The sequence below is a fragment of the Choloepus didactylus genome, chromosome 18, assembly GCF_015220235.1.
Source record: "Choloepus didactylus isolate mChoDid1 chromosome 18, mChoDid1.pri, whole genome shotgun sequence".
Taxonomy (NCBI): Eukaryota; Metazoa; Chordata; class Mammalia; order Pilosa; family Megalonychidae; genus Choloepus; species Choloepus didactylus.
In genome coordinates, this window is record NC_051324.1 from 9,794,582 (window position 1) to 9,821,979 (window position 27,398).

Below are 27,398 nucleotides of genomic sequence, written 5' to 3' on the forward strand. Positions count from 1 at the left end.
TGCTTGTGTAGACTTGGCAGGCTCAAGCTGAGAGGTCTTCTCGAAGGGGAAGAGCAGGTTCATTGGGTACAGGGAAGTGGGAACGACGGACACTGTGGTTTCCAGGAGGAAACACTTTAGGGTGAGATTGAGGCTTGGGGGTTGCCCTGTGGTTGGCAGCTGACACGTGTGTTACAGGCACTGATGGTGTCATTGACCATTTAGAAATTGCTGAAAACAAGGGATAAAGTAGAGAGGAGAAATGCAAGCCAGATACTGAAAAAATCTAGAATGCCAAAATAGTTTTGAGGGGGTGATAGGTGGCAGTGATTTAAAGAAGGTGGTATTGGTAGGTCACAGACTTAGGATGAAGGGAAGTAGAGAGAAAAGTTGTCAGAGTAATGGTCTGGATTTGGAAAAGAGTTGTTGAATTTTATGCAAGGGCTGTGTCACTGAAGTGCGTGGATAAGTCAGAACTTCAGTAAAGCAGAACTAGTTTTTTCATAGGAGTTCATTTATTTAATGAATATTTACTGTGCTGAACAAGGTAACCAAAGTCCTTGCTGCTTTTGTAATGCAAATGAGTAACCATAATTTGGAGAATTTCAGAAAGTGATAGGCCTGTAAGGAAAGGAAATGGGGCGTTGATTAGGGTAAGCAGGAGAATGGTTTCCACAGCAGGTTGGTTATGGCCTCTTTGAGGAGATGGCATTTGACCTGGAATCTGACTGATGGGAGGGAGCTAGCCATGGGAAAATCTGAGAAATGACCCTTTGCCAGAGTAGTTCCCAGCCTCTTGTTCTTGCCCTCTTATTTTGTTTTCTCCTTTTCTATAAAGTAGGATGCAAAGTAAGAGATAAAATGTATCATGCTACCACATCTTTGCCTGGCTGACAACTTTTCTTTCTACTTCCCTGAGTGATTTGGCCAGGTTGTGGGATTGCCCCAGAAGTGGTTGTAAGGTGAGTGAAGGCAGGGGGCGGAACCTGTTCGCCGTGGGATCTCCAGTGCCAGTGCTGCTGATCCAGATTCACAACCATGTTATTAGACCATCTACATTGCAGCACCTCAGTTGGTCAATTTCAGCTGAGTTGACTGTGACACTGGGGTATCCAAGAGAGAAAGAGCTCTATTACAGAGTGCTGTGTAAGGAAATAGGAGGCAGAAAGCCAAGCCTCAGCTGTTTCCCCAAGCTGGAGAGGCTCTGGGGGTCTCACGGTGTTCTGGTAAAGGTGTGGTTATGATGATGAGTATGGTGGTCTGAGGTGACAGACTCGGAGTGGGGCTTTGGTTGAGCCTGTGCAGACAGGTTACGTGCTGTGTCATAGGACTCATGTATGAAAATGGGGGCCAGGACCTAATGATGGGCGTGATTTTTAGTATTATAATGAAGTATAGATTATAGTTAAGGTTCTGTGTTACTGCGCATATCTGGGGGGCCAATTCTGACTGAAGTGGTTAGCAGGATCATAAGACCACTAAGTTAAAAAAAAACAGGGTGAGGGGTGGGCACAAAGCGACAAGACCATCTGTTCCTTCAGGCATCTGGGTTGCATCTTCCTTATGGAAGAAGGTTAGTCAGCACTAGTGGTTCTCGGTTAGGCTGGCACAGTGCCTGGCATGTAATATGTGAATGTCTTTCTCTTCCGTCATTGGAAAGTTGAGGGGGCTGATGAGAGGGTAGTTCAGTGGTTGTCCTGGAGTCTGTCTTGGCAGGAATGGAAGCCTGGATGGGAGGGAGCTGTGGATCAAGGGCTGGGTGTTTTAATGACTTTGAAGAACAGGATTACTGGGAGTAAGGGAGTGAGAAGCCTGGAAAATTAAGAGGCTATGCTCAGTTTGTAATCTCAACATTGAAGATTTGAGAGGTGGCTCAGTTCTGGGTGATGCCTGGTGCCATAAATTGTGAAGGGCTGGAAATACTATGTCACAGCCAAAAAGGGGTGTAGAACTGGAGTGTAGAAAGGAGCCAGGCTATTTTTCTGCCAGAGTTTTCACTTAATTCCTGGGGTTGGACTCTATAGGTAGCTGCAAATGGGAGAGAAGAGAGATAAACAGGAGAGGGAAGGAGATTGTGGATAAAAGAGGAGTAGAAAAAAGGACAGTTTATTTTATTTGTAACCATTTCTCATGATAGACTTTGCATGTATCTTTTATGGTTTGATTTTTTTTTTGAACTTGGCTCAAACAGGGACAACTGGAGAGAATTGCCAAGTATCTTTTAAAAGCATGGCCTTTACAGAAGGAGAATCTTAAGTTTTTCTCCAAGTATTAAGGTCACAACAGTGGTGGGGGAGTGGGAGGATCATGTCTTCAATTAATGAGCTGGAGAAAGTCGTACCTAAGATTCACGGGGAAGCACTTGACTCTAATTGAAAGAAATCCTGTTCAGAAAATGGGGACTAGGAATGGCCACAATTGCTAGCATTGTGATAAATTTTGTTTCAGGCTTTGGAGTTGACTGCTTAGTCGAAATTGACCAATTGAGATGCCACAATGTAGACAATATAATAACTTGGGTTGGACCTTTGTGGACTGTTTTGGACATACTTTCTCAAGCCATGACAGGTTTATGAAACAAGTTATGTTTCTAACAGTTAAGTTATGCTACTTCCCTTCTTGTATGTTCTTTGCATTTATCCCCGCCCCCGCCCCAACTTCTTCGGTAATTCATTTTTTTTTTTTTTTTTTAATCATCATTTTATTGAGATATATTCACATACCACGCAGTCATACAAAACAAATTGTACTTTCGATTGTTTACAGTACCATTACATAGTTGTACATTCATCACCTAAATCAATCCCTGACACCTTCATTAGCACACACACAAAAATAACAAGAATAATAATTAGAGTGAAAAAGAGCAATTGAAGTAAAAAAGAACACTAGGTACCTTTGTCTGTTTGTTTGCTTCCCCTACTTTTCTACACATCGATCCATAAACTAGACAAAGTGGAGTTTGGTCCTTATGGCATTCCCAATCCCACTGTCACCCCTCATAAGCTACATTTTTATACAACTGTCTTCAAGATTCATGGGTTCTGGGTTGTAGTTTAATAGTTTCAGGTATCCACCACCAGCTACCCCAATTCTTTAGAACCTAAAAAAGGTTGTCTAAAGTGTGCGTAAGAGTGCCCACCAGAGTGATCTCTCGGCTCGTTTTGGAATCTCTCTGCCACTGAAGCTTATTTCATTTCCTTTCACATCCCCCTTTTGGTCAAGAAGATGTTCTCCATCCCACGATGCCGGGTCTACATTCCTCCCCGGGAGTCATATTCCACGTTGCCAGGGAGATTCACTTCCCTGGGTGTCTGATCCCACGTAGGGGGGAGGGCAGTGATTTCACCTTTCAAGTTGGCTTAGCCAGAGAGAGAGGGCCACATCTGAGCAACAAAGAGGCATTCAGGAGGAGACTCTTAGGCACAAATACAGGGAGGCCTAGCCTCTCCTTTGCAGCAACCGTCTTCCCAAGGGTAAAACTTATGGTAGAGGGCTCAACCCATCAAACCACCAGTTTCGGTAATTCATTTTATCTTCTTTTCTAATAAAACCATTTAAAACCGTAAATGTGTCCCCTAATGCTGTTTTAGCTCATTTCACAAGTTTTGATATGTAGTATTTTTATTCATTTCTAAATACTTTCTAATTTATATTATGATTTCCTCTTTAACTGGTGAAACATTTGAAAGTATACTTTTAAAATTTCCAAATGTCGGTTTTTTAAAGTTTTCATTTTGTTACTGGTTTTTACATTGATTGCATTGCAATCAAAGAATATAGTTGCTGTGTGTTCTAGTATATCGTCAGTTTTTATGAATGTTGCATATGTGTTAGCAAGAAACATGTGTTCTGTTTTTGTTGGGTATGGGGTTCTATATGTAGCCATTAGATGAAGCTTTTTAATTGTCATTTAAGTCTTCTATGGCCTTATTAATTACTGTCTATTTGATCTATCAGTTACTGGGAGAAATGTGTTTAAAATCTCCCAGTGTGTTTTATCAACTGAGTACCTATCCCTAAACAATATAGTTTAATTTTGCCTGTTTTTTAATTTTTATATAAATGACTCACATGGAATGTAGCCTTTTATGTCTTTTTTTCTTTTTTTCTTTGCACAGCATTCATGTTTTAAGATTCGTCCCTGTGGTTTTGTGTTGATGTAGTTCAGTGATTCTCAAAATATGACCTATGGCTCCCTAGGTATCTTTAAGGCCTTTTTGGGGAGTCCATGAAGTCAAAACCAATAATATGAAAATGTTAGTTGACATTTGCACTGATGGTGCCAAAGCAGGGATGGATAAAACACCTGACACCCTATTGTGAATAAAGACATTGACTCCAAACTGTACCAGTAATTATTTTATTCTTCACTGCCATTTACTGGCAGTTAAAAAAAAAAAAAATCCCCCTCCCATTCAAGAATGTCTGCGATAAAGCAGGAAAAAATATTGATTTTATTAAATCTCAACCCTTGAGTACACATAGTCTTTAACATTCTGTGTGTTGGAATAGAAAGTAAACATAGAGCACTTCCGTATGCCAAAGTATGATGGCCTGATTGCCTTGTGGAAAATCGTCTGTGTGGTTTTTGAGTTGCAAGCTAAAGTAGCCATTTTTTTTTTAATAGAACATTATTTTTATTTTATAGAATAACTATAGGTTATCTATGGTTACTTACACTGTGGTATTTGGCAGACATTTTCTCAAAAATGAGCAAAGTGAGCCTGTCACTTCAAGGAAAACAACTATTTGTTGCCAGTAATAAAATTTGAGTTTTATTAAATTCTCATTGACAGCTTATCAACATTAAAAACTTTTCTAATGAGATAGATGGTAATATTAATGAATATGATTTTTGGTACCATATAGTAAAATGTCATCATTTGTAAGACTTAAATAATTCAGTGGACCAATATTTCCCCAGTGATGTATGCATGGTGTTAAACAAATCATGGCATGGGCAAAAGATTCATTCAACCTGCAGGATAAACCAGTGGATTTTAATGTAGCAGAGTATATATGAAAAATGCAAATATATGAAATCTATCATGTTTCAGATGCTACATTGCATCTAATCTTTAAGAAAATACTACTTGTCGAGTTTGGGTGTATTATCAGAGAGGATCCAGTCTTCAAGAAAATACCACCTGTCGAGTTTGGGTGTTGTAATATCAAAGAGGAATGTCCACAATTTATCTGAAAACGCTGTTAAACTTTTCCTCCTTTTTCCAACTGAATATCTGCGTAAGGCCAGATTTTATTCATACGCTTCAATCAAAACAACATTACCATACAGATCGAAGGTAGAAACAGGTATGAAAATTGAGCTGTTTTCTATGCCAGGTAAAAGATTTGAAAAAATATGAAATAGTGCCACTCTTCACTCTTATTTTGGAAAATACAGTTATTTTTCATAAAATGTGTTTGTGATGTGTAATATATTTTATTATTTTAAAATGAATTAATAAATTCACATTTTAGAAACTAATTTTTAACTTCAGGCTTATGAAATATATACATATATTTATATTTATACATATGTAAATATAAATATATGCCTGTATTTAAGAGTGTGTGTGTGTGTGTGTGTGTGTGTGTGTGTAAAACAAAAATGGTCTTTGGGGTCCTGAGTAATTTCTAAGAGGGTTAAAGGGTCCTGAAACCAAAAGTCCGTTCATTTTTGTTGTGAACAGTACTTCGATGAATAGCCTTCACCATGTACCTGGTGCCTTTCTGCAAGGTGTGGAATGCTGGGGTAATGGATTATGCATATCCTCATGTCTTCACCTTTTCTAGATAATGCCTGGTTTAATCTGAGTCCCAGCAGGGAACAGATGGCCCTCACACTGGGCACTTTGAGAGGTTAATAAATAAAGGGACTATTTGCACATATATGGGCAGAGTTTAAAAACAAATGAGGAATAGTACAGTACCCCAGGGTTAGTGATGGCGGAGAGCCCTCCATGCATCTTGATCACTGAAGGAACAGTAGGAAAGAGCTCTTTCTTCAAGGAGAGAGTAACTGTAGGAAGGGGGCAACCTGATGGGAATCAGGGCCTTCCTTAGAGGGATGCTGACAACTCATGACAACTGGCCAGAGGGAGTCTGGGGAATAAATACCCTGACCTTTCTCTCCTCCCACCTCAGTCTCCTGTTGGTATCTCCCATTGGTTGGAGTCAGTTTGCAGCCAGAGGATGGGATTTGATGATCATTTCTTAGGGTTAGCCTCAGATCTGTTTGGAAATGAATTTTGTTTATGGTGTGAGGTAGGGACAACGTTCTTTTTTTTTTTTTATTTCCATATGGCTTCTCCAGTTGTCTCAGTGCCGTTTATGTTCCCCATTACTCTAAAGTGCTACCTTTGTCATAAATCAGATTTTCATAAAATATATTCTTAACTCCCTATTCTGTTCCTTGGGTCTGTGGTCTGTGCACCTATCTTTGGGCTAAAATCACATTGTCTTAATTATTAGAGCTTTATAATATGTCTTGGTATCCAGTATGGTATGTCCTCTTACTTTGTCATTCTTTAGGATTGTTTTGGCTGTTAGGCCTTTTGCATTTCAGTATAAATTTTTGAATCAGCTTGTCAGTTTACACACATACACACACACACACACACACACACACATATGCACATACAGCTCTGTTGGAATTTTGATGGGATTTTGTTGGTTCCATAGAGCAGTTTGGGGGAGAAATGAAATCTTTATAATATCGAATCTTCTAAGTCATGGGTAAGTTCATTTATTTAGTTTTTAATTTTTTTCAATAATGTATAATTTTCCATGTGGTGGTCTTACACGTTTTGTTAAGTTTAATTTGGATGCTATTGTAAATGGTGCTTTCAATTTTGTCTTCTAATTGTTACCATTATATAGAAATACAATAGCTATATTTTTTACAATCAAGTTTTGTATAGTAAATTTATATCCAGTGTCTTTAATAAATTCACTTATTGATGATAACTTATCTAAAGTTTCTTTTGAATTTTCTATGAACACACTCATATGGTCTTCAAATAATGACAGTTTCAGTTTTCCAGTATGCACAGATTTCTTTTACCTGCTTTACTGCACTAAGACCCTTCATACAATGTCTGTTTGATAGAGGTAGTGATAGGAGGCACCTCTTGTATCATTCTTACCTCAGAGGGAAAACTTTCAGCATTTTACCAGTAAGAATAATGTTTGCTGTAGGATTTTGGTTGTAGTTGTTGTTGTTTTATCCTTACCAGACATTAATTTATCAGATGCCTTTCTGGCATCTAATGAGATGATAATGTGATTTTTCTTGTTATTTTGTTATTGTATGATGAGTTACATTGATTTTTCAATGTTATACTGACCTTGTAAGGACCATGCACTCTTTTTATTTATTGCTGGATCCCTGGATCCTGTTTGCTAATATTTTGTTTAGGACTTTCTACATCTGTATTCATGAGTGAGAATGACTTATAAATTTCCTTTTTTGTAATGTCCTCATTATACTTTGCTGTCAAGATTATGCTGGTTTTATAAAATGGGTTAGGGACTATTTCATCTTTGTTCTCTGGAAGAGTTTAGATAATATTGATGTGATTTTTAAAATGACAATAGTTTTCTTTGTGGGGAAGTTTTTCTTTAATATAGAACTTTTCAATTTTTTATTTCTTGTCTCACTTTTGGAATTGTGTTTTTGTTTTTCTGTTTTTCTTGTTTTTAGGAATTTGTATATTTCATGTAAATTTTCAGTTCGGTTGGCATAAAGTTGTTTATAATGTCTTCTTATGTCCTGTAGGATCTGTAATGATGTTCTCTTTATTGCCAATATTAACAATGTATTCTACCTTTAAAAAAAAAAGTCTCACCAGAGGTTTATCAATTTTATTAGTCTTTGAAAAGAACAAACTTTTGACATTGTTGGTCCACATCTAGCGAGCTACCTGTGTAGCTGTCACACATTTATTGCCATCTCATTTCTGTGGGTTTAATTTGTTTATTCCTTAACTGTTTGAGATGGATACTTAGATCATTGATTTTTTTCAGTCCTTCCTCTTCTAATACGTGCTATAAAGGCTATAAATTTCATTAACATTAGCTTTTTCTTTTTTTTTTTTTTGGTTAGTGTTTGCATGGTGTTTCCATGTCTTTCTACTTAGGTGTATCTCTTATAATGGCCTATCTGACAATATTAGTATTTTAATTGGAAAATTTAGTTTATATTAGTTTAGTGTAATGACCGATACATTTCAGTTAAATCTTCGCCATCTGACTCATTGCTTTCTCTTTGTCTTGTCTGTTCTATATATTACTTTTTCTTTCCTTCTGACCTTCTTTAGGATTAGATAATTTTTTTTTATTCTATTTTTTCAAGTATTACCTTGTCAGTTAAACAGTTTTGCTATTCTCTTTGGTATTCTTTTAGTGGTTATTTTTATAATGTGCATCCTTGACCTATTAAAGGTTGATGCAGATTAGAACTTGTACTGCTTTGTGGACAGTGAAAGGACCTTAGAACACTTAAATTCTATTTACTCCTGCACCCGAACTTACATGCTGTTGTTGTTGATTTTAATTCTATTTTAAAATCCATAAGACATTCTTATTACTATTAAATAGTCAGTATTCATTTATTTTTTTCCATTTATTCATTCTGTTGCTTTTTGTTTTCTTTCTGCATTTCTTAGTTTCCGTCATTCTTTTGGATAGGGTGTCTCTTGTATTTGTGTGAGTATGTCTTTATTTCTTTTTCACTTCTGAAGTTGTTGTTGTTGTTTTCCTTTGCTGGATTTAGAATCCAAAGCTGGCAGTTATCTTCTTTGACATGATAAAGATACCATTGCACTGTTTTGCCTTCCGTCTTTTTCTGTTGAGAATTGAGCTTGTAGTTTTATTGTTACTTCTTTGAAGCTAATCTGTATTTTTCCTCTGTTTCTAAAATTTTCTCTTTGTCTTTAGTTTTCAACAGTTTACTATGATGTCCCTAGGTGAGATTTTCTTTTATTCTGCTTGGAGTTTGTCGTATTCTTTGAGTCTGCAGCTTGATGTCTTCTGTCAGTTTAGGAAAATTCTTAGCTTTAATCCCTTCAAATGCTGCTTCTGTTGTATTCTCACTTTTCTGCTTTTTGGACTCAAATATATTTGTTAGACCTTTTCATCGTGTGTCTTGTATCTTCTATATTTTTATTCTTGTTTTCTCCCATGCTTCGGTATAGATGTTTGCTTCTGATAAAAATGTCAGGTAACTCAGTAACAAATTTACCATACCAATTCTAGGGTCAACAATAGGGGGGATAAAAAGGGTATGAGATGCTTAGGTTTTCTTTTACATTTTTTATTTTTAATGTTGGAGCAATGAAAACGTTCTGAAATTGATTTATTGTGGTGATGAATGCACAACTGTGTGATGATACTGTGAGCCATTGATTGTATACTTTGCATGGATTGTATGGTGTTGTGAACATATCTCAATAAGATTGCATTTAAGAAAATGTCAGGTAACTAATTCTTTCATCAGGTAACTAATTCTTCAGCTGTTTCTCAGTGACTGTTAAACATATTTATTGAATTCTTAATTTGAATTACTATGATTTTCAGTTTTAAAATTTTCATTTTCATTTTCTTTTTCCCATTGTCTGCCAAAATTCTCAATCTTATCTTTTAATTACTTGAATGTATTATTTATCCAAGATAATAATACAAGTTAATAAAAAATAGACTCACAGGGGATCCAGACATTGTCTTGGATTTTATCACAACTTGTGACCTTATGTTCGCAGTTATTGTGTATAGGAAATGGTGAAGATAATTTAAGTCATGGATGAAGTTTAGGTTATTCCAGAGTTTTGCTTTAGGCAGGCCGTTGGCTAAGGGGAACTAGAAAACATAGATCACCTTTATCCAGTGAGGGAGCGAGATCTACTCTCACTCTTGGGCTGTTTACCACACACCCTCCTCCTGGGTGGGCTGGAACACTCTAATTTTTCTTCTCCTAGCCTTATGTGCTCCTGAAAAGTTCTGCTCAGCCTCTTGCTTCTCAGCAACAGTTTCTGGAATTTATAACTATTATCTGCCTGAAAAAGAAATAATAATTCTGTATCATCAAACATGCAGGCAATATTTAGATTTTCCTTATGTCTCATAAATGTTTATTACAGTTGGTCTGTTCAATTCAGGGTCCCAACAAGGTCAGAAAATTGTACTGGGTTGTTATGGCTCTTCTAATCTATAGGTTTTCCCTCCCTCTTATTAATTGAAGAAATGGGTCAGTTGTGCTGTAAAATTTCCCATCCTCTGGATTTTGCTGATGGCATTCCTGTGGGTTTACCCTATTTTTCTGTGCCCTGTATTTGCTATATATTGGTAATTGGATCCAGAGGCTTGATAAATGTCTGGTTGCCTCTTATTTTGTGCTGTTCAGACTGATCAGTGAGTCAGTTTAGGTTTTGTCGGCCTGGTCCATCCGTTCTAAGTGTCTTCATCTGCTGCCCACCTAATGATTTTAGCAGCCAAGATGAGCATCGTCCAGCTCCGTTATTCAGCAGGTTTTGCAGAATGATGATAGTCAAATGCCATCACTCCTGCATTTATTAGATTAGTGAATTCTTTTTGATGCACTATATTACAGCCCCCTTACATAAAGTTTTCTTCAAGCTTATTTTTGAGTATTGCTTTTTTATAGCCCTTTGGCCTTTTTTCCCCCCAAAGGAGCAATAATGATTAATATTCTAGTTAATCCTTTTTCTGTCCTCCATATTCATCTGCCCTCTAGGTATTATAATTTTTTTCTTTGTACCTTGTTTTTCTTTTGTTATTTTACCATTGTTCTGTTTTTCTTTGGGAAGGAAGCTCTCCCAGAATAAATTTGTCCACTCAATCACTTGATTTCCTGAAGTATCCATTTCTGCTCTTTATTTTTTCCATTGTGGATTTTAATTTTATGATTCCTTACAGTCTTTCCTTACCTTGGTCACCTGTTTTTTCCTGACGCATTCCTGTTCTGATTTATGGTAGCCTTGTCATTCTGCATTCTGTTGCAGATGTAAGTCTATTTCCTGAAGTTTTCTTTTAGCTTCTTTCCACAGGTAATTTCTTTCTCTGAATTCTCGGGATGATGATCTTCTCCTTACTCCATAGGTTTTTTTGTTTGGGTTTTGTTTTTAAATACACACACATTATGCGATTTTATTTGGGTGCAGTGCTTGCAGATGGTGTGGGTGAACTCTTCTCCCCACCCTCCGTTTCCGTCTGGGCGATGGTCTGGGTTCTTCTGGGAGCCACGGCTGGTGTGGAGGTTTTTGTGCATGCTCCCGGGTCACATCTCCGCTCCCTGTGGGAGACGTGTAGCTCTGCTCTGGTGTGTCAGCATCTGCGCCTGCCCGCATTTCCTGGTTCTCTGATCCTTTGAACCTATGAAATAATGTCTATACTTATTCCTGTTTTCTTTTTTCTTTTTCCTGTTTTCTTCAACAGATGGGCTGACACTTTGGAGGTTGAGTATAATTTCCCAGGAATGAACAGGGGAAGTTGAGCATTCCAGGCAGAGCCGTCCGCATAGATGGACACACTGAGGCATAGAGCAGCGTTGCGTCTTTGAAAAATTGCAAATATTTTTGTATGTCTCTCTTGGATGAAGTATATAAGGGCATTATTTGATCTCCTAAAGGCTACATAAACTTAATCCCTCAAGTCTTTGCAGTTCTTCACTGTTTTCTCAAGGCTTTAACATTCTAATATTTCCAAATGCTCAGCAGGCATTTTCCTTGGCTCTTGCCATAACCATCTCGTATGTTAAAAGCAGATTCATTATGTTTCCCCACAGATCAGACTATTTTCCGTGTCTGTCAATAACTTTTCTACTCTCTGAAGCTTGGAAATCTCAGAGTCATCATCGACTAACGTCTTTCATGGTTTTTCTGCATTCAGAGCTTCTGAGTACAGTTAATTCTCTCTTCAGCTTTCTCCGTGACTCACCCCTTCTCCAGATCTGTGTTGCTTTTTCTCTCTTCCAGCCCCTGTTATTCTGCACTGGGGGAGGGACTGTTACAGCAGGCTCCGCTTGTCTTCCTGCCCTTTAGATCTATTTTCCATATGGCTGCCAGATTCATACTTCTTCTAAAATGCTGCTTTCCTTGTGTTATTCTTCTCTCCTCAAACCTCTAATACGCCATCACCTATAGAGGACAGAATCTCAATTGTGCATTTGGCTCTGAAGGCTCTTATCTCGCGCATTCCCTGGTACGCACTCTATTTTCAGCAAACTGTCCTGACGCTGCCTGGGAGACATGCTGCCACCGAGCTTCATGCTGTCACTATTTTTAATAGGAATTCCTGTATCCCTCCTTTAAAAAGAACATCAAAGACCATCTGGTTGAGTTTCTTTTACCTAGTTTACAGTTTCTGACAACCTGGTCCTGACTTCAGGTGCCTGGGATTTGTTCTGTGTTCCATCCCGGAGCTCGCTCTACTGGGTAGTGCCACCTGTTCATGTTTTTCTTTTTTTGTACTGCTCTCTTTTTATTGCTTTATATTATGACTTGTTTGTTTAATGTATATTTATTTTATTCATACCTAGATTGTAATTTTCTCAAAGATGCTTACTATCTTGAATGCACATTCAAATACGTAATGAAATTTAATTTTAACTTTAAAGTCTCCTAAGAGATTATTTTGACAGTGTTCTGCCCTCCTTCTACCATGTGACAAAAGTGGCACATATCAGTTCTTTTCAAGATAGTTAGAAATTAGCTCTAGAAACACTTTAAAACTGTTTCCACTTAAACATTTATTACTTCCCCTCTTAAGCAAGCACAGGATACTGATGATTATTTAACCTTTGTTTTTTGATGACTTACTCATATTTGTGAGTCTTATTCATCTTTGTAATCTGCTCCTTATACAAGTGTCTGAGAATGGTAGACACACATGTTGGAATTATTTCTGATGAAAAATGTCACTGATGGCTGTGGTACACGTGGTGTGGGATGGCTGCATATTTGAACTTTCCTGAAGTCTTCTTTTTGACCAGTCTGTATAAAAATGAAGCTTTGCGACCTAAAATGAAAAAGTAAGGTTGTATCTATAAAAAAATCATTGAGATGTATAGTTATGATTTTTTAACTTTACTGTATGAAAATTATCCTCAATGAAAAAGAAAAATATTGAGGTTACTTCTTTTGTCTTCTCAGCCTTCATTAAGTCTTTATTTTTATTGTCTTTCATTGCCTTTTTGCCACCTGAATGGCAGAGAGAGAGACTGGGCTAGACGGACGAGAGACCTGGTTGGGAGAAAGTGCTGGGGGTGGCCTCGGAGGCCCAGGAGCTGGCAGGGCTCCCCGCGATTTGCCATGTCTTGAGGGGTCCACACGGGAGGGGCAAGTCATCTGGCCTCAGGCAAACAAAGGACAGACGTCCATCTGCCCGTTTCACAAGCCCAGCATCAGCGGAGCCCACGTCAGCAAGCGCAGGGCAGGACTCTCTGCTTTTTGTCCCCTCCTGTAGCTCTAACCTCGGTAGGGAGCGCTTCCACCTCTGTAGTGAAGGGAAGATGCCGGGAGAGCAGCTAGAGAGATGGTTCTGATGCCTTCACTGTTTTTTGGCTGCCCTTCATTTTCTGTTTGAGCAAGAGGAGCTACGGTATTCAGAGTACAGTAGTCTCTAGAGTGCCTTCTGGTGGCAATTGCCAAGGGTGTCTGCCCCGGTGAGCCACAGCTGTTGGGAGCCTCCTCGGGAAGCGGACTGTGGAGCTGAGTGAGCACCATCAGCCCTCCAGCCTTCCCAGCGTCCTCCTGCTTCTAGTTACTTCTGCGCGGTCACCTTCAGCACAAGTCCCTAGAGGATGCTCCTGAGGGTCCCTCCGGGATGCCTCCTGTCCTCGGAGGGCCGGGGCGTCTGGAAGCAGGCCGAGCCGCTCGTGATTTCCCGAAGTTCCCAGAGTCAGTTTTATAGGTTATTCAAAAAAATTACTCCATGAAAATTTTTAAAACACCAAAGTCATAGGTAGTCATAGTCTGAACAATGACTCACTTACTGATCGGGAGGGTTTTCTATCTTCTAGACTAGTGTTTCTTAAAAAGTATCGAGGACCCCAGAGAGCTTTTCGTTTATGTGAGTTATATCTGTTGATATTATTAGTTCATTAAAAATAATGCTAATGAACCCATAACAAGTTAACATAAATAATTTTATAAAAGACAAAACCTATTTTTTCCCCCCAAAAAATAAAAGTAAAATGTTTTACATTTTATGAATCTCTTTAATATCTTAAGAGAAGTTAGCAGGATTCTCTTATCTGCTTCTGCATTCAATTTTTTCAAGTTTATCATTTAGACTGGATTTTCCTCATATACGTCAACCAAACAGCTATTTAATTGGAAAAGGGAAGAATATATTAATAGCCTTTTCAGATAATTGTGGATATTCTCTTTGCCTGCTACATCCAAACTCGTCAACGGTCAGCTTTGCAGTGTGGAGTCTTAAACTGCCTTAATAAGCTTTTCATGCCTTGTATGTTCATGAGAGAATGGTGTGAAAGGTGAATAACATTGTTTGAACCTTAGAATAACCCTGTGAAATCATGAAGCACATATCGTTATTTCCATTTTACAGATGAGAGAACTGACTCCAGGAAAGTGCCACTTAATAACCTACCTTTGGGATACCCAACTGTGGTTCGTAGTAGAGAATTGCCCATTATAGGCTTGATTTAATTTGGGACATGGATTAATTATCCAAAGGAAAAAAGGTCCCCTGGTCTAATTTCTGCATGGATTCTGTCTTCTGATTGGACCCTGAGTGACACATGCAGTTTTATGGGTTTTTATTTTTTTAACACTGTATTCTATTTTTATTCTAGACTTATTCTGGACTCTTCTGTGTAGTCATAAATCCTTACAAGAATCTTCCAATTTACTCTGAGAATATTATTGAAATGTACAGAGGGAAGAAACGTCACGAGATGCCTCCGCACATCTATGCCATATCTGAATCTGCTTACAGATGCATGCTGCAAGGTAACTGGAAATTCCAGAACACTAAATAGTCCAGAATTTCTTAAATGTAATTTGGTGTTTTTTTAATACCTTAATCTGTTCTACAAAGGGTTTTACATTTCTTTTCTAAAAAGATTAAAAAGAGAAGTAGTAAATGTTCATTGTGGAAAAATTAGGAGTTCTCAAGATTAGAATAGAAAGTGTGGCCATTTTACGTAGAAAGTGGTAAGTATATTTGTTGCTTCGTAACAATACTTCATGTTCTTAATTATGTTAGAAAGCATCTAGTTTTTATCTACATTTTATCTCCACCACAAATCAGTATGATCAAAGTTCTATTACGTTAGATTCTAAATCCAGCAGTATAGAAAAGGCGGATGCTTCATTGGGGGAAAGAAAGGTTATCAGATATTTGTGATTTAAAAACATGTAGAAGGAGACAAAAAAAACAAAAAGGCCTGTGTTGAGTTGGTCGATTTAGATTATTTCCTTAGGATTAGAATGAAATATACATTTGAAGAGTTATTTATTTGACCCATGGCTTTAGACACAATGGCTTAAGGAGAGACTTTTTTTTTTTCTTTTTGAAAACCAGAAAATAGTAGTTTTGAATACATTTAACATTATTGCTCTGCAAGACTACATTCAAACACGAGCGTTCCTGGTGCTGTGTGAAGAGCCAGAATACTTTTATAAAAGCTCCCCGTCTCTCTTTCTTTAAAAAAATTTTTTATTAAGGTTCTTATAAAATAGTTTCATTATCTTCGGAAAACAGAAGATTTACTTGTATCTGCCTTTTGTCAAATTGCAGGTTAGGAAAAGGCTGGGTCTTGACAGGTAGTGTCAAAAAGTGCAATATCCACTTGCTACTTGAAGTTTTGTTTAGATATTTATTATATACCAGGTCCTCTGAGGCAAACAAGAAGAGTGTCATAGATCTATCTGTGAGGACAGTTTCAAAATCCAAAATGAGCTTAGGCTTTAAAAGTTTAAATTTCGTAACTTTTTCTTAGGTTCAAAGTCAAATAAAATGGCAGAAGCTCTGATAAATTGTTGTTCGATGATGGGGAAAGAAGAATCATCAGCCTTTTTTGTTTGTTTTGGGTTCTGTCTGTTAAGAAAAATTATCTTTAGCTGCAGAAAAGCATTTATATGAATGAGCAAACTATGTCTTAGGTGGGAGAAGAAACTGGAGAGAGCACCCTCCTTCTCTAATTGAATCCACAATTCCTCGTCCAAACAAGTGACATCCTCACAATTGAGAAGGCTGCTCCTCTGCCTAATTACTGTCTTTGAAGTAGTGTATAGGAGGGGAGATTCCAGAAGTCTGGGACAGGCTGACATGTATAATTCTAAGTTCTAAAAAGGAAAATGCTCCAGACATCTGAACTTTTAATATACATGCCAGGAAAGATTCTAGAATCTATTGTTAAAAGAGAAGCCTAAGAACAACATACTGCTTTAGGCTTGGTAGAAGGAAAAAGAGAGTATCAGGACGTCCACTTGGCATTCCACAGTCTTCTGTGACATCCTCGTGGCTGTGTGCGGGAAAGCTGGTCCCGGAGTGCTGACTGGTGGTTGGGATTGGTGGGGTTGTCGGCGTGTGTGCCTTTCCGACACTGGGATCGCAGTGTATGAAGATGTGGGATGCAGGCGCGTGGAGTTTGTGGATTCTTTGACACTAGGAGGGAAAGTAAATATTGCTAATATGAATTGATTGGAAAAAACAATTCTTAAAGCTCTTGGCAGGTTGAAATGGGGAACTGAATGTAACAAAATAGTTAACAGGGATAAATGTTATGTCCCATTACTGGGTTTCCAAACCCACTGTACAGTTAGAGGCCCAGGAAGACAGGAGGGAGCTGTGGCTTACCAGCATACCACGGTCTTACTGTCATTGTCGTCATTAATGCTAGAATGAACATTTATCGAACAGTTACCACATGCCAGGCACTGGGCTAAACGCTTTATATATATTATTTAATCCATGACAACAAAACAGTCCTTTAAGGTAAACAGTTACTATTCCTTTTTTACTGAGGCACAAAGGAGTTAAGTAATTTGACCAAGAAAATGTAGATTGTAAGAGGACCAAGCCAGAATTCAAAGCCAGGCAGGGTGACACATTCTAAACCCCAAGATTAAGCTTCCATGTGAATGTTAAAATGTTAGTTGATAGTTTTGATTACATACATTATTTTTTAAAAATTTGATACAAAAAGTAAAAACAAAACTCCCCACTCTAAACAACTCCCTCTGTATTCCACTATGTAAGTAGGGGCTACCTGCTGGGGTCCTACAGAGCACCCCTGGGTGGGGGTTCTGCCGGGAAGTCGAGCAGCAGCACGTGTGGTTTCTGGCAGCCCCTACCAGCCGCCACTGCTGACCAACCTGGGCACTTGCTTACAGTGGTGAGTGGAGAACCCACCGTCACCACATCTCTGAAGGGGGTAGGTAGCTTAAAGAATTCAGAACGTAAGAACCCACTGAACTGTGTGCTTTTTTTAATGCAGAAAATAGCAGGGAGCTTACATTTTTTCTTAATTGTATTTTCTTTGAGGTTCTAAGGGATACTGCATCAGTAAAATGCCGAGTGTACCTGGCACATAGTAGTTGCTCAGTAAATATTTGTTGACTGAATGAATGAAAGCAGAGATCTTGGACAATAACTTGATGGCAAAAAATCACAAGCTCAGTGAAAGCATGATGACAGACTTGGCACTGTTGGGAAGACACCCTCAAGGAGCTCTTCCAGAACATGGAGCCAAAGAGAAACAGATGGAAATTATGAGAGAGAGAGTAGGAAACATGGAATGTATAGCTAGACTATCAGGATCCATGAAAGAAATAATATTTTTAAAAAGTGTTCCCGAACTGAAGAAAGACTCGAGCCTTCAGATTGAAAGGGTTCACTCAGTGCCTTGCGGGAATATGGAAAGGGGACACATGCACGTTCTTACATGGCTTAGTGGGGGGGGGGTGTGGCAAAATTAGATGCCCCCAACAGAGAGAGTGACTGGCATCAGACTTCTTGTTGGAAAATGATGCCTTAGAAAACCAGTGCAGTTACCCTGAGACCTCCCTGTCCATAACCACCCGAGACGACCTGACACAGACGGCAGCTTGCAGCCTGGGCTTGTCCCCACCATGGGGCTCGTCTCCCTTGCTCCTGGTGCCTCCCCACGGTCTCCACCCAGCCCAGTTTCTGTCCGATCACAGGCAGCACCCCTGCCCCCACCCCCGTCGACCTAGGGGCGTGTAAAGGCAGGTTCTGTGATGTGCAAATTTCCCTGTATGTTCAGTGTCTTCGTTAAATGTTTTCTTCTTTTCCTCAGGGCTTTAACTGGAACGTGGCTTTCCCCCGAGTACAGGGCTTTGGTCCCCTGAAGGGACGGTGGCTCCGTGACTCAGATCCTGTGCCCTGGGAGGTGGGGTCTGGTGGCCTTACTCCCAGTCCCCTCCTCTGCCTCCCCGTGCCTTTCAGCAGCTTTCTTCTTGGCTCCCCTCCTTGCTCCACACGGCTTTGGCCCCTGGCACCCCCCTTTCCTCCCTCCCTCAAGCCTTGCCGTAACCCTGGGTGACGGACCGCCCGGCAGCTCCATCTCTGAGGTCCTCAGTCTCCTCAGCGGGCCACCTCTGTCTGTGGCTGCACTCTTGGACTCTGCCATCTTTCACAATTACCTTAGTTTTCAAATATATCTCAGGAATTCTCCTGCAGTGCCCTTCCGTCTTGTTTGTTCAGTCAGTAACTCTCCTGACGGGTTCTTGGACTTCATTTGGTCCCCAGTTGTTCTGCTTTCCACTGCACATTAGCAGTGCCGCCTGCATTTTCTTCCCCACATGGTTTAGACCTCACGGTCTACCATTCCATATTCCTCTGTCAGCATCCTGAAGCCTTGGTCCTTTTGTTCTTTCGTTATGAAGATGTATGCATCGCGGTCATGCCTTGGGTTGTTGGTGCTGCTAGAGGGCTACACACCTGCACACGCGGCCCCTGGACTTGGGTGGCCACACGCCCTGACGCTGCTCTGAACACGATTTGCTAATCTTGCTGTGTTTCTCCGGCGAGGTTGTTACCCCGCTTTCCACGATGACAGTTCACTCCTTCTCTGGTGCTTCAGGTTCCTGGGTCCCTGAGCTCCCCTTTGTGCTGCAGCTGTTGACCTGTGTCCCATTCCACAGAGAAAACAGAAGCCTTCAGACCTGCCCCTCCTCCCTGAGCTACATTTACCAACCATCCTCTCACACCCACCCTCCTCCAAAGCCCGGGGTTCCCAGTCCCTTCACCGCCGCGTGGGTCATGGCTCTTCCCAGCCTCTCCGGAGTCGCCCAGCATTGGCCTTGCCGGGTCACGACTGTCTCCCCCCCACCCCCCTTCCACAGGTCCTATCCTAGCGTTAGGGATGCCAGAGTTTTCCACTACTTTAAAAAAGAGAGAGAAGGAAAGTTCCCTCTTCAAATCTCTCCTTCCCTTCACAAGCTCTGAGTGTCTGTAGGTGAGTGATTAAGGGTGGTAGGTGGAGGAGTGGTGAGAAAGCTTCTCTGCTTTTCTCAAAGAAGCACAAAGCAAGATGGCAGCTGACAGAGGAGGGAGGAGAGATTAGAGGTTTAAGAGAGAAATAGTATGAAACAATCATCCAGGAGGGACAGATAATTCTTATTTATATACACACCACTGATAGTGCATCACATATTTAAAATGGAAGCTTTCAGAAATACAAGGAGAACGTGAACCACAATTATGGAGGAAGCTTTAACTTGCTCCACTTAGAATTTGAAAGTTGTAAGTTGGAAGAAAAAAGAATATAAAGAAAGTGATTAACACAGTTTTGCAAACTTGCATTGTAAAATGCATTTATAGTATGAGTCCCCATTAAGCTGAAAGCATATTTACAAAATTGGTTTGTAAATTCTATACTAAGCCACCAATAAAAATCTCAGATCCCAGAAGAAGAAATCCTAGGCTACATTCTCTGACCACAATGCATTAAGACAAGATGTTAACAATAAAAAGATTTCCAAATGGGTTAGTTTTTGTGAGCATGTGTTTTATTAATGAGTTCTTCTTACTGTTTTGGCTGGTAACTGCTCGTCTGTATGGCTTTTATTGCAGAAGAGGAAATCCAAACTTATAGATTTCTTTAGAAATTATCTGCAATAAAATATCATAAATAAAAATTTGTAGGTTCTGGAAAAAGGCATTTTAAGAAATAATTCATAGCTATAAACATTTTATTAATAAAACATTTGATAGCTGAGCTAAGCCTTTTACCAAGCAAGGTAAATAAAGGACAACTTTTCACGGTAATTTATTGAGCTATACATTGTCTTGTGAACTTTTGTGGCAGGTCGTTTCAGAATTTGAAAACAAAGTATTTTAAAGGCACAACAATGAAGTGAACCAAAACAAATGGAAGAAAAGGAAGGAAATTAATGGATTGGAACAAAGTCCATTCTCATAGAACTGTTAAATAAAACTAAAGTTGGTACTCTGAAAATACCCATAAAATAGACACGTTTGACAAGTGTAACCTTTATCTCTCAAAGACATGAAGCCCAAATAATTTTACAGGTGAAGTCTATCAAATCTTATAGACTAGATAAAAATTTAGATAAAATTCCCATTACCTAATGGTCTTAGACCATTAAAACAATGCAGAATATTGTGAAATGAAACGAAATAAAACTTCAGTGGCTGAGAGATTTCAAATGGAGTCGCAAAGTCACTCTTGTGGACATTCTTACATACCATATAGATAACATTTTTTAGGTTTTAATGTACTGGAATAGCTAGAAGTAAAGACCTGAAACTACCCAACCCAGTAGCCTTGACTCTTGAAGACGATTGTATAACAATGTAGCTTACAAAGGGTGACAGTGTAATTGTGAAAACCTTGTGGATTGCACTCCCTTTATCCAGTGTATGGATGGATGAGTAGAAAAATGGGACAAAAACTAAATGAAAAATAAGGTGGGGGGGTTAGTTTGGGTGTTCTTTTTTTTACTTTTATTTCTTATTCTGGTTCTTTCTGGTGTAAGGAAAATGTTCAAAAATAAATTGGGGTGATGGATATATAACTATATGATGGTACTGTGAACAGTTGCTCATACACCATGGATGATTGTATGGTATATGAATATATTTCAGTAAAACTGAATTTAATTTAAAAACAAAAAAAAACAATGCAGAATAATCTGTATAATATCAAGATCAGAAATTGTCAGATATTTGATTGTGTAAACTTAAAAGATTTTTTTATTAAAGTTATATGAAAATACAGTTAAATAACACGGTACAGCAAGGCTTACTTTTTTTAAAAACAGGAGATAACTGTCCTACCCCTTCCCATTCTGGATTCCTTTTCTAGAGGAAATCAACATTTTATCTATTTCTTCTTGTATATTAATAAATAACAAGCTTATGCCTCCCTGCCTTCCCCTATCTCTCTCTCTCTCTCTCTCTCCGATTCCTACTTTGGAAGACACTTTTTACCTCACCTAAATGCTCTCTGCATCTTCCTGATAGAAGTTAAATCAACATGTTTTTGGTCATATCAGCATTTGGTGTTTAAACTTCTGTGCCCTATGATCACTTCTCCTTTCTTACATAATTTGTTATTTTCCCTGGGGTTAGTAATTCTGTTTTGCAGTGACCTACACTAATTTGACAGAACTTTCATTGTACAGAAGCATTTGAGTAACGCATCAGTGTCCCCGGGTTTACCTCCCGGCGCCTTTGTCCTCCCCCAGGCGGTACGCATTGCTCTTTACAGTGATCTCAACTAACGGTCTGGAACTTCCTTTTGCTTCTTTCCTGGGTTTATTCCTTAATTTTTGGACCTCATGTTGTTGTTTTGGATGGAGACTGTCCTCAAGTAGCTTCCTGAGAAACACTGGAAACAGCCAGTTACGATGTCAGCCAGTGGTGGCTCCCGGACGGTCATCCGTGTAATCCGCGGAGTACTCGTAGCCCTGGAGAGGGGTCCTTCACACGCGGAGTACAATAGGCGTGTATTTTATATCCCACCTTTTTTGTTTTAAGAATAAACATTTTAGCAATAAGATCGATAAACATCAAAATATAAACTTTGAAAATGTGAGTTAAGGTTTTTTTTTTGAAAAATTTTGAAACTGGATACAAGTTTCCTACATTAGGACAACTGAAAACAAAGAAAACAAGTCATCTTTAAAAAGAAATATTAATAAGGAAGGCTTTAAAATATCAGAAAACATGTGACACCAAGTAGAGCAGTTATAAACACAAATACTTTTAACACCCCTTATTAAATGAGTGCAAACCTAGTACAACCATATTCTGTTTGCAAGAGGTGCCTCAAACCAGGTAACAAAATAATGAAAGTGCAAGATATCTCAGGGCAAAGATATCTCAGGAAAGTGCGTTCCAAAAAAAGATTACCAGTCCAAGGTCACACAACAGATTTCAAAACAAAAATAGGGACAAAAAACATTATTTTAGGTCAGGAAAAGTAGTGTTTTATAGTGAATTATAGTTGTGTTGAACTATGTTGTGATCTTATAACGTGGAAATGCAGGCAGCAGGAGACTGTCAGTCCTCATCCTGAGAAGCTGTGAAATGTAGTAAAACCCTCCTTGTGACTGTGTTAGGCAACTTGTACCTCACTGGGGATACAAAATATAAATACAACATTGAGTAGTGAAGTGCTATGTAGAAAATTAAAAGGTGGGTACATGCATACAGAGTGAAGGATTTAGGGAGGAGATGAAGTGCTGATTTCATGTGGTGGTTAGTTAAAAATTGTATGAAATCAGTAGCTTTCTCATTTCTCAGTTGGCCTTTACTAAAACCAAAAATAAATCAATGTTAAGAATTAACAAAAATACACGGAACCTGAATAAGAAAATCGTACAACTTTATTTGAAGTCTTAAAGAAATGTAAAGGCTTAGCAATTTCCTGATGGGGAAGACTTATATAGATATGTATTTATTAAAGTATACTATATATAAGCAAAATTTACCTTTTTAGTGTATACTTCTGTGGTTTTTGACAAAAGCATATAGTGTTTAACCACCACCACAATCAAGATTTAGAATAGTTCCATCATCCCGCAAAGTTTCCACGTCCCTTGTGGTCATCCCCCTCCACTCCGACCCTGGCAACCACTGATCTGGTTTTTATTCATGAATTTGCTTTTTCCAGAATGTCCTGTAAATGGAATGATACACAATTTAGTCTTTTAAATGTGGCTTCTTTCGTTAGCATGATGCATTTGAGATTCATTTCCCAGTAGCTCGTTCCTTTTTGGTGCTGAGTAGTATTGCATGGTAGACATGTCCCAAAGTTTATTCACTCACCCTTTGAAGGGAATTAGATTGTTTCCAAATTGTTGGCAGTTAAGACACTGTAAACATTTATAAATTTTTGAGTTAACATCAGCTTTCACTTGAGTCAGTACCTAGGAATAGGACTGCAGGGTCTATGCTAACTGTAAGTTTATCTAAGAAATTACCAAATTATTCCAAAGTGGCTGCACTGTTTCATGTTTCACACTCTGACCAGTGGTGTGTTTGAGAGTTTTAGTTGTTTCACATATTTGTCAGCAATTGGTATTGTCAATTTTTATTAAATTATAGACTCTAATAGGTGTTTAGTGGTATCTTGTGGCTTTAAATTGAATTTTCAAAATGACTGATTATGTTAAGCATCTTTTGGTGCACTTATTTGCCACCCACTTACCTTCTTGGTGAAGTGTCCAAATCTCTTGACCATTTTTAAAAGGGATAGTTTGTTTTCTTATTATTGAGTTCTGAGAGATCTTTGTGCATTCTGAGTAAAGTCCTTTATGGAATAAGTGATTTGCAAATATTTTCCCCCAGTCTCTGACCTGTTTAGAGTTAAATTTTGTATATTGTGCAAGGTATGGATTGAGGTTCATCTTTTTGCATATGGATATCCTTTGATCTAGCACCATTTATTGAGAAGACGATTAGTTCTCCGTTGAATTAACTTTGTACTGTTGCTGAAAATCACCAAAGGTTTATTTAAGGGCTCTCTGTTCTGTTGATTAAATGTCTATCCTTTCACTAACAAACCACTGTCTTGATTATAATAGCTCTCTGTATATTTATTTACATAAATTTCAACAGTGTTTTGTAGTTCTCCGCATGCAGATCTTGCACATACTGTGTTAGGTCTGTACCTAAGTGTGACATACCTAGTTTCCAATTGTTCTTTGTTAGTTTGTAGAAATATGATTTAGATACACACACATACACACATGTTGTGTTCTGTCACCTGGCTAAACTCACTTATTCTGGAAGGGGTTTTTTGGTAGACTCATGTCATTTGAGAATGGAAGCATTTTTATTTCCTCCTTTCCCATCTAAGTTTTTTACTTCTTTTTCTTGCTTTATCAGGTTGAATAGGAGTGGTGAGAACACACATCCTTGCCTTAATCCTGATCTTAGAGGGATAGCATTCAGTTTTTCAATATTAAGGATGATGTTAACTGTATGTTTTTTGTAGATGTCCTTTATCAGCTTAATCAAGTTCCTTTTTATGCCTAGTTTGTGAGAATTTTTTTGAGGAGTGATGTTGAGTTGTGTCAAATGCTTTTTTTTTTTTTTTTCTTTCATCTATTAGGGTCATCATATGTTTTCTCTTCTTTAGTCGGTCGATATGGTGAATTGGATTGTTTACCTTTTGGATACGGAACTAGCCTTGTATTCCAGGATAGCACCACTTGCTCTTGATGTATTAATACCCTTTTATATATTACCGAGCTCAATTTGCTAACATTTTGTTAAGACTTTTTGCGTCTTTGTTCTTGAGGGATATTTGTGTGTAGTTCTCTTCTCTTGTAATGTCTTTTTCTGGTTTTAGTATTGCAGAAAGGCCTTAGAATGAGCTGGGAAATGTTTCCTCCTTTTAATTTTATAGAGTTGGTATTACTTTTTCCTTAAATGTTTGGTAGAATTCACTTTTAAATTCACCACTTCTTTCATTTGTTGTTTTCCTGTTTCTTTTTCTTTTCTTTATTAGAGAAATTGTAGGTTTACAGAACAATCAGTTAAGGTCATTTGTTTCTTAGGAATCTCCATTTAATCTGGATTATCTAATTTGTTGGTATATAATTAATTATTCCCCATATTCTCTTATAATCCTTTTTATTTCTATAAGGTCAGTGATGTCACCATTTCCATTTCTTGATTTTAGTTATTTGGATCTTTTGTCCTTCTTTCTTTGTCAGTCTAGCTAAAGGTTGTCAGTTTTATAGTTTTTTTTAAATACCAATTTTTAATTTTAATTCTCTCCATTGTTTTTCTATTCTCTTTCATTTATCTCCACTGTAATCTTATTTCCTTCCTTCTGCTAACTTTGGATTTACTTTGCTTTTCTTTTTTTAATTTCCTAAGATGTGAAGTTAAATTATTGATTTCAGCTCTTTCTTCTTTTTAAAATATAGTCGTTCATAGCTATACGTTTCGTGCTGAGCACAGTTTGCTGCATCCCATAAATTTTGGAATGTTGTGTTTTCATTTTCATTCATTCCTAATGTGGGAAGGCTTTTAAATGCAAATTCAATTTCTTTAATGGATAATTGGGCTACTTAGGTTACTGTTTCTTCTCGAGTGAACTTTGGTATTTGTATCTTTTAAGGAAATTGTCCCTTTCATCTGAGTTGCCAAATTTATTGGCATAAAGTGGTTCTCTGTATTTCCTTATTATCCTATTAATATCTTTGAGATCTGTGGCAATACTCTGTTTCTTATTCCAGATTATCAGTAACTTGAGGCTTTCTCTCCTTTTTTACTGATTACTTTGGCTAGAGGTTTCTCAATTTCTCTGGTCTTCTCAACGAACCAGCATTTGGTTTCATTGATTTTTTATTTTTTTTTCTTTTTCAGTTTTCCATTTCATTGATTTCTGTTCTTTATTATTTTCTTTCTTCTGTTTACTTTGGGTTTAGTTTGTTCTTGTTTTTTGAGTTTCTTAAGGTAAAAGCTAAAGTCATTAATTTGAAACCTTTCTTGCTTTTGAAAATACAATTTAATTCTACGTGGATTTACTGAGTGCTTCTTATGTCATTTTTGGGAGGTGCTTTGGAAAATACTGAGATATCAAATGAGTCGGTACACTTTAGAAGTCTAGTTGCATTTTGAAAGTAATTTTTTTTTCCCTTAAATATGACTTCCAGTCTGTGGCCAATTATGTTTATAAAGATTTTTGGAGTATAAAGGTGTTTTGGTTTGTAAGCTGGGCCCTGAAGTATTCGGTCAAGCAGATGGAGCAAGTTGGAGAGAATCTGGAGGTGGCCAGACCCCTTCCCCTTCTTGTACAGGTGAAGAAACTGAGGCCCAAGGTTAGCAGAGGCTCCGACAAACAAATAGCAAGAGTAGATGGGCCTGGCTAGATTGTTTTTCTGGTTGTTTTGTTTTGTTTTGTGTTTGGAGAAGCAGTGGGTGTGGGGTATGGAGCAGATTTCAAGAGTAGATTGTGGTTGTGTAATTCTCAAATTTCACACAATGATAACGGCATGTAGAGATGCAGGAAGAAAGAGTCTGATGTGGCTTCTGGCAATCTGAATGAAATTAGGAGGCAATTTCTTTTTGGTTTTTGATTTTGTGTTTTGATTAAACCCATTCAGAAAAGCCGTAAAAAAAACTTGGTGTGGTGGAGTTCTATAGAAATTTTTCAAACCAGGAGAATTCAGAGGCCTGAGGGTCTTTGCCTGAATAAGCAAAGACTTGGTAAAATCATTAGAGCCTTATAGTGAGGAACCTGAGACCAGCAGACACCGCGCTGCTCTGCAGACACGTGGTCAGCTTGTGCAGGGCTGGCCGGTCCGGCCCGTGCTCGGCCTGGGGCCGGCACTGGCTCCTCCAGCTCACTCTGGCCAACCAAGGCGAGCCGGTGAAGCGAGGGAGAGTGGTCTAAAGCAGCGCGCTCCGTGGACAGTCGGTTACAGCATCGTCGAACTCCAGAGAGCCGTTAAAAGAAGCAACCTGTGAGGAACCCGAGGGCGAGCGTCTGGGAAGGTTTCCCCAGGGAAGGTGACAGAGCAGAGTGCGAGAGGGCACGTAGCGGCTCTGCGTGGAGGGGAGCTGGGAGCAGCATGTCGCAAGAAGCAGCGTGGCCTGACCTGGGAGGGTGAATGAGCACAGGAGGCCGACGGCAGTAGGTGCTAGGAATGGGGCTGGGGCAGCCAGAAGGAAGGAGAAATCCATTTCTATGAGCTAGTAAGAATTAGTTTAGATTCAAGGCACTGGCAGTCATGTGCTCTTTCTATAACTCAGTTTACACATTGGATGTTTGAACAGATTTATTTTAATTATTCTGTATAGAAAGAGTCTGACATAGTGCTGGACTGTTCCTTCTCCTTTCGTGGAAGTGGCCTGTGCCTGAGCTCCTCCTCGGGCACTGCAGGCAGTCGCCAGAGGAAAAGCAGGAGAAGCAGGCACAG

At 38.7% G+C, this 27,398-nt stretch overlaps 1 protein-coding gene across 5 annotated transcripts in view; it reads left to right on the forward strand.

Moving 5' to 3' along the window:
- The window catches only part of MYH10 (myosin heavy chain 10), a 157,709-nt gene that overhangs the window by 7,092 nt on the left and 123,219 nt on the right, over positions 1–27,398 (forward strand). For all 5 annotated transcript variants that reach the window (XM_037808394.1, XM_037808397.1, XM_037808396.1 and 2 more), the window contains one exon: positions 14,819–14,975. In XM_037808394.1, coding sequence (XP_037664322.1) covers positions 14,819–14,975 — 157 coding nt within the window. The remainder of the gene's footprint in view (positions 1–14,818; positions 14,976–27,398) is intronic.